Genomic DNA, 11,692 nt, shown 5'->3' with positions numbered 1-11,692 from the left:
GCCACACAAGTGCTGCATATAACAAATTTAAACTTTTATTAACATTGTATACAGTACGAAAGTGCTAAATAATATGCCTGAAGCCAAAATTAAAACCAACAAAATGTCATATCTGAATACATATATAATGTGAACCTTCCAAAGGTTCCTGGGGCGGTCGCATTACTCCGTGTTATATATGAAGTAAAATATTAAGAAGAATGCAGAATGCTGTATGTCCAAACAGAATCCTGTTACAGGAAGAAATTTTTACAACAAAAACATTTGGAATTCACTGCCTCAGAAACACCTAAATCTGTTGGACTGACAGTGATCAACACCACTGAAAATCAGGCCACTTGGATGGGATTTGGCATTTGACTGCAGGAACTTAATTTGAAAAATTGTTACCCATGCAACTCTTCTGCACTTATCACATGGTAAACAATTGTATTATTTTTATTTTTATTTTGCCCTAGTACATCACAAGCAGCCTTTTTTAAAAGATGCATTTATTGACCAAGGGCACCACCTTATCTCTGAACAAGAAAAGAAACCATGTGCCTAGGAAGAACAGCGAGAACTTTGTATGCTCTGACCTTGTAGGGTCCTTAAGTGTTTGCATCTTTCTAGCATCCAGTTGAAAAGGCAATATACTTTAGTAATTATGCAAAACACCACAATATTTGTAATAGAGGAGAAAGAGGAAGTATGTTTCTAACAGCATATCTTGGTGAAAACAAAGATCATAGTGGTTTGATGCTCAACTTGAGTAAAAGAGAAATGGTAAGAGAGACTCAAGCCATTCCACCTTTCCCCCACATCCTCCCTGGGACTAAACCCAGCAGTCAGACACAGTCCAAAACAGGGACAGTTCTTTGCTGCACACAATTCTTTGGGATGCTAATGACACATGCACTGAAAAAAAAAAACAACCAAAACCCTACTACAAGAATGAGTTAAATCAAAGTTAAAAATACTTTTTCTATTGCATGTCCTACTGAGTAAACTCTTAGGTTTTTCCTATGTTACTTTTAAAAATGTTGTATACAGTCAGTCCTGAATAATGCCCAAAAATTAAGTTTACTCTGGACTTTTTCCTTCAACCCCTAGACATTATCAGTCTATCATTACGTTTATTATTAGGTGTATGATCTTAGGAAATTTCCATTTCTCCAACTGCACACAAATGTCTGTAATTTCAAAAGATGTGGCAAAATCGGCCTTTAAGATCTTAAACGTTTGCTATGGAAAAAAGATGTAGAGCAAGCATGGTTTAAAGTATTTTATTGTTCTGGAAAATATTACACTTCTAGCTGGAATTCCCACTGTATGTACTGTTAATAATATCTATTAAGTGAGGAAGAATTTTCAAAACTTTACAAAACCTTTTAACTGAACCCACTAGATGATCTATGGCTGAGCGTCAGTAAGTGTATGAGCTACTCTGACTGTAGATTTAAAATAGCCTTGCTGTTTGTAAAAGGGCTTCTGCAGAAGCAATATTTGGTAATACTAGAAGTAGCAGCCTGATTATGGAAAATCACATCAAGAATCATCAAAGAACTCTACAACATGGAGATTATCTACAAAGGACATAGCAAGAACCATAACAATATGAATAAATTCCACAAATATTTAAATCACTTTTTTAACTTTATTAAATCTTAAAAAAAATATACAGGACCTGAACACTCGTGAACATGGCTCAAACCCCCACTCCAATAATCTTGTAACACTGACTAAAGAGGAGACCCCACAATAAACAGTAACAGTAGCAAATGAAAAGGCAAGAAAATGAGATTATGTTGCAACTTGCAGTGAAAGATTTAAAAGAAAATTGAGCAGTTGTTTATACTTATGAAAGACATAATTAAAAAAAAAAGTCAAGTTGCTTTTCTTAATATTACTGACATGTCAGAATTGGAGGATAAATTTCCTTGTGTAAACAGTCAAGGAATATTACTATGATCCACGATGCAACTGAATTATGATTATCGTGTTTGTGACAAAAAAAATCAAGAGCATAATTTTTTCCAGAAACTTCAAGCGATTAATACAACAACTGCAAGATACAACTCTTTACTTAGTCTTGTTCTAACAATTTTATTTTTAAATCGGGGAATCAATATTGCTGAAATAATATTTTTTATCTGAGCTGAACTACATATAAAGTCTTATCAAACCAGTCTGACAGACTAAATCTGCTTTTGCATCAAGGCTTATTCTGTCAAGAACAATGTTCTTGTCTCACACTAGCCTAAGCGACAGAATCAAACACAGGTCCATTAAGTCTGTGCTACAGCCACCGATTTAAGCACTTTTAAGAAAATAAAAAAAAAAAAATCACACAAAAACTTTTATTAACACCTTGATGCTGTTTTTTAACATAATATCCATTACTAAGCTTTAAAAAAAGAAATTGTTTCTAGTAATTCTGTGGCATAAAGTGCCCATTTTCTCTCTTCTGATTTATATCATTGTTCTGTTTTTACAGCTTACTGTTGACAGAGTGAGGTAATTCAACTACAATTTTTCCAATGTTTTTCCCCATGTACATGTAATCTACAGCACGGAATACAGACTCCAAGCCAGTGAACTTGCCCTCCGGAGACAGGTCTCCAAAATCCACCTCACAAACCAGGTCTCCTCTTTCATACATCTTGAGCAAGTGCTGCAGAGCCATTTTGTATTCAGAAAGGTAATGGTTCAAGAAGAAACCCCGGATGCTGGCGGACTTCTTCAACAGTTTTGCTGGCAGTAACTCTGCTTTAATGGGCTGGAGGCCAGTAGGGTTTTGGTAGCCAGCGATAAACCCAATAACTATCAGACGCCCTTTGGTAGCCAAGGAGTTAAGAGCCAAGTCAAACATCTTTCCCCCAACAGATTCATACACTACATCCATACCTTCAGGGTAGTCCTTCCTAAGAACAGATTCAACATTTTCAGTTTTATAGTTGATCGTATGGTCACAGCCAATGGATTTCAGAAAACCACCCTTTTCATCACTGGAGCAGGTTCCAATTACATGGCATTTTGCCTTCTTTGCAAGCTGCACAGCAAACTGGCCCGTTCCTCCAGCCGCTGCTGTCACCAGAACCTTCTTGCCTTCAGACAGGTCTCCCAGCTCTTTCAAACTGATGTATGCAGTAGTGCCACTTACCATTAAAGTAAGAAACTCAGGTTTCACAGAGGGTAGAGGTACCGCTTGTTTGGCAGGCACAACTGTGTATTCAGCAAAAGAACCTGCTTTCACATAGGCCACAGCTTGACCCACTGTAAAATCAGCACTAGCACTGAGTCCTAATGCTACCACATCACCGACACCTTCAAAACCTATATCAAACGGGGGTTTAACTGATGTGTCATATCGACCAGCTGAGTAGTTTATGTCAGATGCATTAATGCCGACAAATCTAGAAGAAAACAAAAATACATTAACGAGATTATTCCTTACCAAGTCTTTGTCATATGAGAAACCTTCAATTTAAATTTGTGGGACAAGCACAAGACTTTTTCTGATTATTGGTATATTTGAATAATGAGTACACTCCAGAGACTACTTCCATCACACTTTTGTAGTTCACATTCTGTTACTGTAGAATGAAAGATAAATTTGCTAAAAAAAAACCCCTAAACCCCAAAACTTGTCTTTTCCTCAGGTCCATTTGACCAAACTAAGCTAACTAAAAATAATTCTGTAAAAGATTAAAGGATGAAAATTAATTGACCACTTTATACGAAATGTGGAAACACCAGAGTAAAACGTGCAAAGCGGTAAATATGTGGATTCTGGCAACAAATTTACATTTTTTAATATAATAATACTGTTAATGACTAATGATCATATTAACTATCGATGTCATTTGCAAGGTCGTGTTACTGTAGGCAAGTACTTTTTAATTGATGGAGTCACTACAGCAAATTTGCCTTTTGATGTAGCTAATGTCAACGTTAAAACATTTTCTTTATATAAATTACTTGCAACACATCAAAACAACCTTGCACAGAAGGACTAGAATTATAAGACTGAGCATCAAGTCCTACTGACCTCTAACAGGTGAAAATGGATGCCAATTTTTTTTTTAAGAAAAAGACAGAGACATTCTCACAACTTGATTAAACACTAAGAGATAATGCCTAAAAGAAAGTTATGATCTACTTGAAATGCAAAGAATATTTTAGTAACACTTTTTTAAAAAAAAACAACCAAACCAAAACAAACCATAACAATATCTCTATACAGGCAAGGCATGAGAGACTGGGGAAGAATCTGTTACCTGGAAAATGTAAAAAGGAAAGACGCAACAAAAAACACCAGGATTGCTTCTATGTGTGGAAGTGACAACCTGAAAGGTGTACTTCATACCATTGAAAAGCTGCAGAAGTATGCAAACAGTGCTCTTTTAATTGTTGCAGTCAGGCTCAGATCATGTGTATGTGTAGTTCTAAATTGCTTGCACACAAAGAAAGGAGAACCAAAACCGCTTTGCTCACTTTGATTCGCTTCATTCTTTATAGGTGGGGAGCTTCAAACTTTCTCCAGTGTAATGTGCTATATATATAAAGACTCTACACTAAACATATCCATGCATAAAAGAGGCGAAAGTGACTGTTGCGCTTTTTAATTCTGCCTTTAATTCACTGCTCAGCCGCAACTAAAAATGCCTACGTCTTGTTCGTAGGTACAAAAAATCCTCTATTACCCTGCTTTAAGGTAACTCGCATGCCGTACTGCTAAAAGATGTGTAAGAATTGGTAACGGAGCAGCAGCTTCCGAGGCAAGCCGTGTCCCTCGGGCGCCAGGGCCATGGGCTCGGAGCGCCGAGGCGAGACGTGCCGGCGCTGCACTCGCCTCCTCCTGCCTTTACACCCCAACTTCTGCGGCAGGGAGCTGGGAGGACGGTGGGGAGCGGTGCTCCCCCCTCCCCGGTCTCGTTCCCTCGCCCGACTGGGGGCTCTCGGTGGCTGTCAGCGCAGCCCCCGGGCGCTCACTCGGACCCCGCACCAGCCTCCGGCCCCAACCCGAAAGGCAGGTCCTCGCTCCCCGCTGGGCTGCGCCCCCCCTCCCGACGCTACCGGCGCGCATCTGCTTGCGCACGGTGCGGAGCAGCCGTGCCCCTGGCTGGGGCAGCGCACCCAAGAGAAAGGCAGGCCGAGCAGCGGTAATGGGAACAAGTCCCCGTCTCCCTCCTTCCCTCCCTCCCTCTAGGAGTTTCCCCTTCTCAGCGCTGCACTGCAGAGGGGAGAGCACAAAGGCAGGTAAATAACCGTCTGAGGACAAAAACTTTGCATGCAGGGAAGGGGCAAGTCGTGCAGCGGGCCAGACGCCTGCCAAGCAGCGCTCCGGCACACGCACCGTTGCTTTTGTTCTGGACCCGCAGGACCCGAGTCCTTCCCCGCCCGGGCCGCACCGCAACTCGTGCGTGCGGCTGCAGGGGCCGCGGCGCACAAGTTGGTGCTGCCCGGCCGCCGCCCCGCCGCGCCGGGCAAGGTGCGGGCGCTCCGCGGGGCTGGGCCGGGGCCGGGCAGGAGAAGCGGGGCGTCCCGGCCCTGCCCGCGGGCGGGCGGAGCTCTGCCCTGGGCGAGGGGCAGGCGGGCCGGGGGCAGGGGCTGGCACCGACACGCGTGCACACGGGCCCGCTCCCTCCCCGTCTCTGCGGGGCTGCTGGGCCACGGGAAATGGTTCTCCCCGGGGTCCTGTGCTCATCATTATTAATCAATAGAGCCTGCCGCCCAGCCCACCCCCCCCTAATTTTTTCAAACTCCCTTTTTATTGTGTGCAAACTCAAAACTCCTGTTCGCGTTGTACGGGCTTTTTTTTTTTTTTTTTTTTTTTTTTTTTTTTTGAGGTTGTTTAGTCTCCTAGATTCCTCGCACATTAAAACACTCGTACTCAGCGCCTAGGTAAAAACATATTGTCTAATTTGCCTTGTCATTCCAGCTGACAGAAGGGAGGCGGTAGGATGTGCCCGCAGATTCTTAGATTATTTTGCTTTGAAAAGTAGGAATAGGTACGATTTGCAAGTTGAAGATCAGTTTACTAACTTCTGAGACTGAGAAAAGGAGAGCACGGAAGTAACAATTATTTGGGGGGGTGGGGGGTGGGTTTTAAGACCCCTTCCAGATCTTCTATATTTTCTTAATTTACTTTCTTACTTAAAAAGTATTATTTAATCTAGCTGTTTCTAACTGAGGCTTGCTCCTTCAACATCTCAAGATGTGAACCTGAGAGGAAAAAAAAAAAGCTAGAGATTTGTTTTTCCCAAAATAATTACACACATTGAGTCACCCGTTTTATTTATACTCAACAGTGTTGAACCCCCTCGTATTGTTTATTACAGAAAACAGGAGGACACCGCCGAGGGGAGGAAATGCTGCTTTTCGTACCACAACAAAGCACGAGACACTGAAAACCAGCACCACAGCCTTAAACACAGACAAAACAAAGTCATCCAAACCAGTACTATTCAAGAAAAAAACATTATTTAGACCAAACACTCAGCAGGAATGGTCCTCCACTTTTCCCACTGTGATCCATTAGTCTCTTGGTTCAAAAAAACTTTCTCAACCCCCCTTACTCCCTTTTCCATAAACTTTGATCCCATCTTCCAGACCGACAGTAAATCCTTACAGGTATTTTGGAAATGAAATGTATCACCTCCTCAAGAAAATCTCAAAAATCCCCAAACAACTTTAAGGACCAAATCTTCATAGTCTTTGGGTCCTTCTCCTGCAATAAAGCGGAGGAACCTTGCCCCCCCCCCCCCCCAAACCAGGAGAAACGGGCATACGAAGCTTAAATGGCTTTGACAAGGATTTTTAATTCATCTTTTCCCCTTCTCCTTTCCTACACAGAACCAAAGTAGAAAAAAAAAAAAGTTGCTTTAAATCAATTTCTAGTTTTGAAGGATTTCCAAATAAAGGATAGATTATTTTTTTCTTTGTAAAAAAGTGGAAATAACAGTTACTGGCTTAGTTGTCTAAAGGAAAAGAAAGAGGAAAAGAAAGTTCCCTTTAAGTGCACTTTATTTTAAAATATCTATCCATACAGGACTCAACATATTTTAATTTCCCATTCCCCTAAATCCAAAACCAGATTTTATTGTGGTGGATGAGAATTGTCTTGCATGAAAAGCTCAAAGCAATTAATACTATTCATGGGCGTGACTGGGACTAAAATGAACAAATCTGCAAATGCACTCTTGGAACTCAAGTCCTTCATTGTTTTGTTTTTAATTGTATATTTCCACCTATTAGAAAATGTATAGTTGTATTTAGGGATTATTTTAAAAAAAAAATAAATAGAGCCAGAGACTTATACTTTCGGGATGGGAAAATGCTTCCCCAGAGTGACAAGAGAGGGGAAAACATTCAGAATTCGCTTCCTGCTGCAGCTCCTATATAGAGAACGTTTTTCAGTAACATGACCCCATGTCTTCTGTGATACTCCCCAGAAAATAATAAATAGAGGAGAAATGCCACAAATAATACAAAACGTATGAACTCTAAATTTAAACTTCATCACTCACCTCTCCCTCCCTTCCAGCCCCACTTGTGCATGTGTGTCTGGCCAGGAACATGTGTGTAATAAGCTGATGTGTTAAAACCCAGTAATTGCCTGCCTGAATCTGTGGACCAGCTTCTGCCTTTAGTCTGGTATGAGCTCTGTGCCTCAACCCTTTTACCATGAGGTGTGCACGTCCCCATAGCACCCAGGGAGCCCACCCAGCAAAGGGAGGGAGGTGTGGGAGAGAGGGAGAGTTACACTGGAAGCTGTATCAGAAATTAATAATTTTTTTTAATTCACAGGAGGGGCTGGGGGGGGAGGGGAGGGGAGTTGAGAAACAAGGATGTCACTCTGCCTTGCATTACCCAAGCAAAGATTCGCTACATGTATCTCACGTCTTTCGACCTCTTCCACGAAAAGGAATTTAACTCCAGCCTGATGGCTGTTTCATGCCATTACCGTTTCATGGTCATTAGTGGACACAGCAACAGTGGTTTAGACTTTGAGGTTTGGAGGGAATTTTGGTCTCAGAAATCCTAGTGGGAGATGTCAGCGTCAGATTAAAGTGCCACAGAAGCCTTCTTGTCAGCTCCTGGAGGAGCCCCTGTTCATCTTCCTCCTTACCCCTTCTTTACTCCCTATTTGTGTTACATATGGACACACTGTAGAGAATACATATACACACACATGCCATACACATAGTCACACGCTGCCTTCATAGAACTTCTAGCATTGTTCTCAAGCCAGCTTAGTGCTTCTTAACACCTTTAAGCTCCAACGGAGAGCATGGAAAACTATGTGTTACTACAGTTCCCTTGCTTAACAAGAACCTGAGAGTGCTGCTTTCTTCTGTGCTACCCACGCAGTCTGCTCCTCCGAACTTCCCAGAGTTTCAGTTCTCCTCGTGGGCTGAGAAATCTCTGAACTTTACAGGGCCTACCTAGCTTAAGGAACGACAACGTCTAGGAAGGAGCCACCGAGAACAGAGACAGCTGGGGGGAGGCACGTTTTGTCCTCAGCCTTCATTTCATGGAGAGCCGGTCACCGCGCCGGACGCGCAGTCCTAGCGCTGGCGCACGATTTACGACGTATTATGTTAAGCAAAATGTCACCTCCACACTCTCCACCCGACCCGGCTCCACTCTAAAAGCCGCCAACGCCTGCGGACTCGCGTCCCGCGGCGCTGCGGGCCGGGCCGGGCCGCTGCCCTGCCCCCTCCCCGCCACCCGCTTTTGGCGCGCAGAGGCGGGGGTGGTGCCGCGGCGGCCGGGGCTGGCAGCGCGGCGGGCCCCAGCCCTCTGCCTGCCCGGTGCGTCACGGCTGGCCGAGGGTTAGCGCCGGGCCCGGGCAAGGGAAAAGGCGTGCGGGGAGAGCGGCTGGTGCGGGCTTGCATGCAGACCACGACGCCGGGGGCACGCAGCTATGCATTCGCGTCCCTCAGAGAGCTGCGTGGGTACGACGGGGGCACACGCCTCGGGGACTTACGTGCGTGTAACAAGCCCGGGCAGGGACCTGTGAGTGACTCTGGAAGCGCTTCCCGGCGCCTCGCTCCCTCCTCAGCGCTCACCGAACGTAAAACCTGCCTCTTCCCCGCCTTGGCACAGGGGCCCTGAGGTGTTTCTCCTTCCTTCAGGCAGGCGTACGCCAGCAGCAGCGTGCGCACACCCCCCCACACCCACCGAGGAGAAGGAGAAAGTGTCACCCACACACACGTGGATGGGGCGACCCGACTGTGGCACCAGCCGTCCAAAACAACAATAAAATTAAATTAACAGTCGCCAGATGGCAGCTGGTACAACTTTGGAGCCGGTCTCCAAAGCGAGGGAGCATGTGTGAGGGAGCAGGCCACAGGGTGCGGGAAGTCGGAGGGGGCCGCGCCGGGGCCGGGGCGCGGGGGGGGCCGGCCGGGCGCTCACCTGTTCCTGACAAGGAGGTCTCCGTCTCCTGGGAGTGGCACCGGCGAGTCCTGCCGCAGGGTAACCGCCTCCCTGAAGTTTTGGCTCAGCTTAGTCACCACCAGCTTCTTCATGGAGCTGGGGATGGACGAGCCCTGGAAATCCAGAAAGTGACGGGAGTAGGACATGTCCAGGATGGGCCGCGGCCGGCTGCCACCGAAGTAAGACCAGGCGGGACCCGCCGCGGCGCAGGACGGCTGCTGCCGCCACCAGCACCGCGCTGCCCGGGAGCTCAGCAAAGCGCCGCTTTTTGCGCTAAAACTCATGCCCTGCCTCGGCTCTCCTCTTCCCTCCCCCCCCCAGCTCGGGAGAGCTCCGGCTCCGGATTCTCCAGACAGCTCGCAGGACCCGCCGCCACCGAGCCGGCAGGAGAAACTCTCCACACGCAGCTATTTGTGTATGTAAATAGAGCCCTGTGCAGCAAGCTGCAGCCTGCCTCCGTCCTCCCCACCCAGCCAGCCCCTCCGCCACACGGAAACGCCGCCAGAGGAGCAGCGGCACGATGGTCCCCTGCAGCCGGTCGTCTTCTGCCGCCGCTAGCGTTACCGAGGAGCAAGGCTGGCCCGCTGCCGTCCGTCCCGCGAGCCCGCCGTCCCTGCCCGCGGCGGCGCCTGACCCGCCTCACCACACACACACGGGCACTGCCTGCCTCTGCCCGCCACCGCCCCAGCGGCAACTCGGGTCGCGCTCTTTCTGCCAGTGAGGCAGATGTACGGAAACCTGGATTTTCTCCTAAAGGTTGCTTTTAATTTGCACGCTGCCTCTAACTAGGGGATTTAAAAAACGAGGGGGGGGGAAGAGAGAGAGAGAAACGCCTCGGATCCCCCCCCCCCCCGCCCCATTCTTTAGTTTACAAAAAGAGGTTATCTTTCTACCAAAAAAAAAAAAAAAAGTAGGAAGAAAGCACGATAAATTATCAGATCGGTAAGGTTAGAGAAGTGGAGAGAAGTTGCAGCTAATCTTCGTAATGTTGTTATTAGCCGCCGCCGAGGAGCCGCTGCCTGCGGGCGGAGGCTCCGCCCCTTCCGTGCGAAACGTTCACTTCCTCGCAAGGTGGTACGAATCAACCCCGAGACGTTAGCAGCCGCGCGCGGGCGCGGCGCGGGGCCGGGGCGCGCACGGCGGCGGTTGCGGCCGTTGGGGCGGCTGAGGCGCGGGCTCCACGCGTGGCGCGGGTGGGCATTTAAAAAGGCAAAGCTCTTCCCGCCGCCGGGACACCCGCACGGGCCGCCCCCCTTAGAGGAGGGGAAGGTTAACGGGCTGCTGCTGTCACTTTGTTGGGGTCGCGGGGTTCCCCCCACTCCCTGTCACTGTCAGAACACCCTCCCCCCCCCCCCCCCCCCCCCTTTTTTTTTGTCCTCCTTGCCGGGGGGAACCAACACCGAACTGTTGGGGTGAGCGAGTCTGCGCACGAAATCAACTGGGTCAAAGGACCAAAGTAAATGTTGTGATATAGCCGCCAATCCCAACTCGGTACAACTGCGTGGAGGGAGGGAGGTAACGTAATAGAGATGTTGCACCGATGTCGGAGGAGCTCACGTGTAATTCCTAGAATTAACTCCATCCTGCCGGTGTAAACAGCTCATTGCTTAATTGTGCGGTATTAATAGTTAAACCCAAAAAAGAATAAATCCCCTTCTGCGCGAAAGAGATCAAAATTGCAGTTTTGAGTGTTTTCCTTTAGGAATCAACTGGGTAGTTTTTATTTGCTTTCTTGACTTAAAAAAGAAAGCGAACCCTTCTGTTCTTGCAGTTAACATTATATAAATCCCCAGACACATACTGTGCAAAATCTATTAGCAGCATGTTTCATATGCTGCAGTTCTTGCTCTGCAATCTGTTGGTATTTTAAAGTAAGGATGAACTGTAATCTCCCACAAATCATTTTTAATTCAGTGCCGGTTAGACGTGTGCCACAGCGAGGTATCATCTCCTGCTTCCCGCCCCCCCCCCCCCAAGTTTGCTGGAACAAGACCTCTGCTGAAGTTAAATCAGCACATGCGTCTTGCACAGCACTTTAGCAAGTGGATTATAATAACAACCCCCTCAACGCGTGTCTCACATGAGGAATCTTTTATGCCGCGCTGTATTAAGACTTCTTTTTTTGTCATATTGTTTAGCTCTGGGAAAGGAAAAAAATGAAAACAAAGCAATTAAAAAGATTGACAGGTATGGGTTTGTGTGAGACCTATTTGTAATTGTCAGGGTGACGTGGGCAAGAGGAGGAGGAGTAACAAACTGAAGCAGG

General features: G+C 46.6%; 1 protein-coding gene across 1 annotated transcript; it reads right to left on the bottom strand.

Annotated features, from left to right (window-relative positions):
- Positions 1-1,251: 1,251 nt before the first annotated feature.
- ZADH2 (zinc binding alcohol dehydrogenase domain containing 2) lies at positions 1,252-10,458 on the bottom strand. The gene is made up of 2 exons (XM_040588635.1): positions 9,406-10,458; positions 1,252-3,395 (listed from the first exon to the last, which is right to left on the bottom strand). The coding sequence occupies exons 1-2, from the start codon at positions 9,708-9,710 to the stop codon at positions 2,471-2,473; spliced, it is 1,230 nt and encodes a 409-aa protein (XP_040444569.1). The 5' UTR covers positions 9,711-10,458; the 3' UTR covers positions 1,252-2,470.
- Between the last annotated feature and the right edge of the window lie 1,234 nt (positions 10,459-11,692).

This window comes from Falco naumanni, chromosome 3 (genome assembly GCF_017639655.2).
Source record: "Falco naumanni isolate bFalNau1 chromosome 3, bFalNau1.pat, whole genome shotgun sequence".
NCBI lineage: Eukaryota > Metazoa > Chordata > Aves > Falconiformes > Falconidae > Falco > Falco naumanni.
Note: the sequence above shows the minus strand (reverse complement) of the source record. Positions and strands in the feature narration are given on the sequence as shown.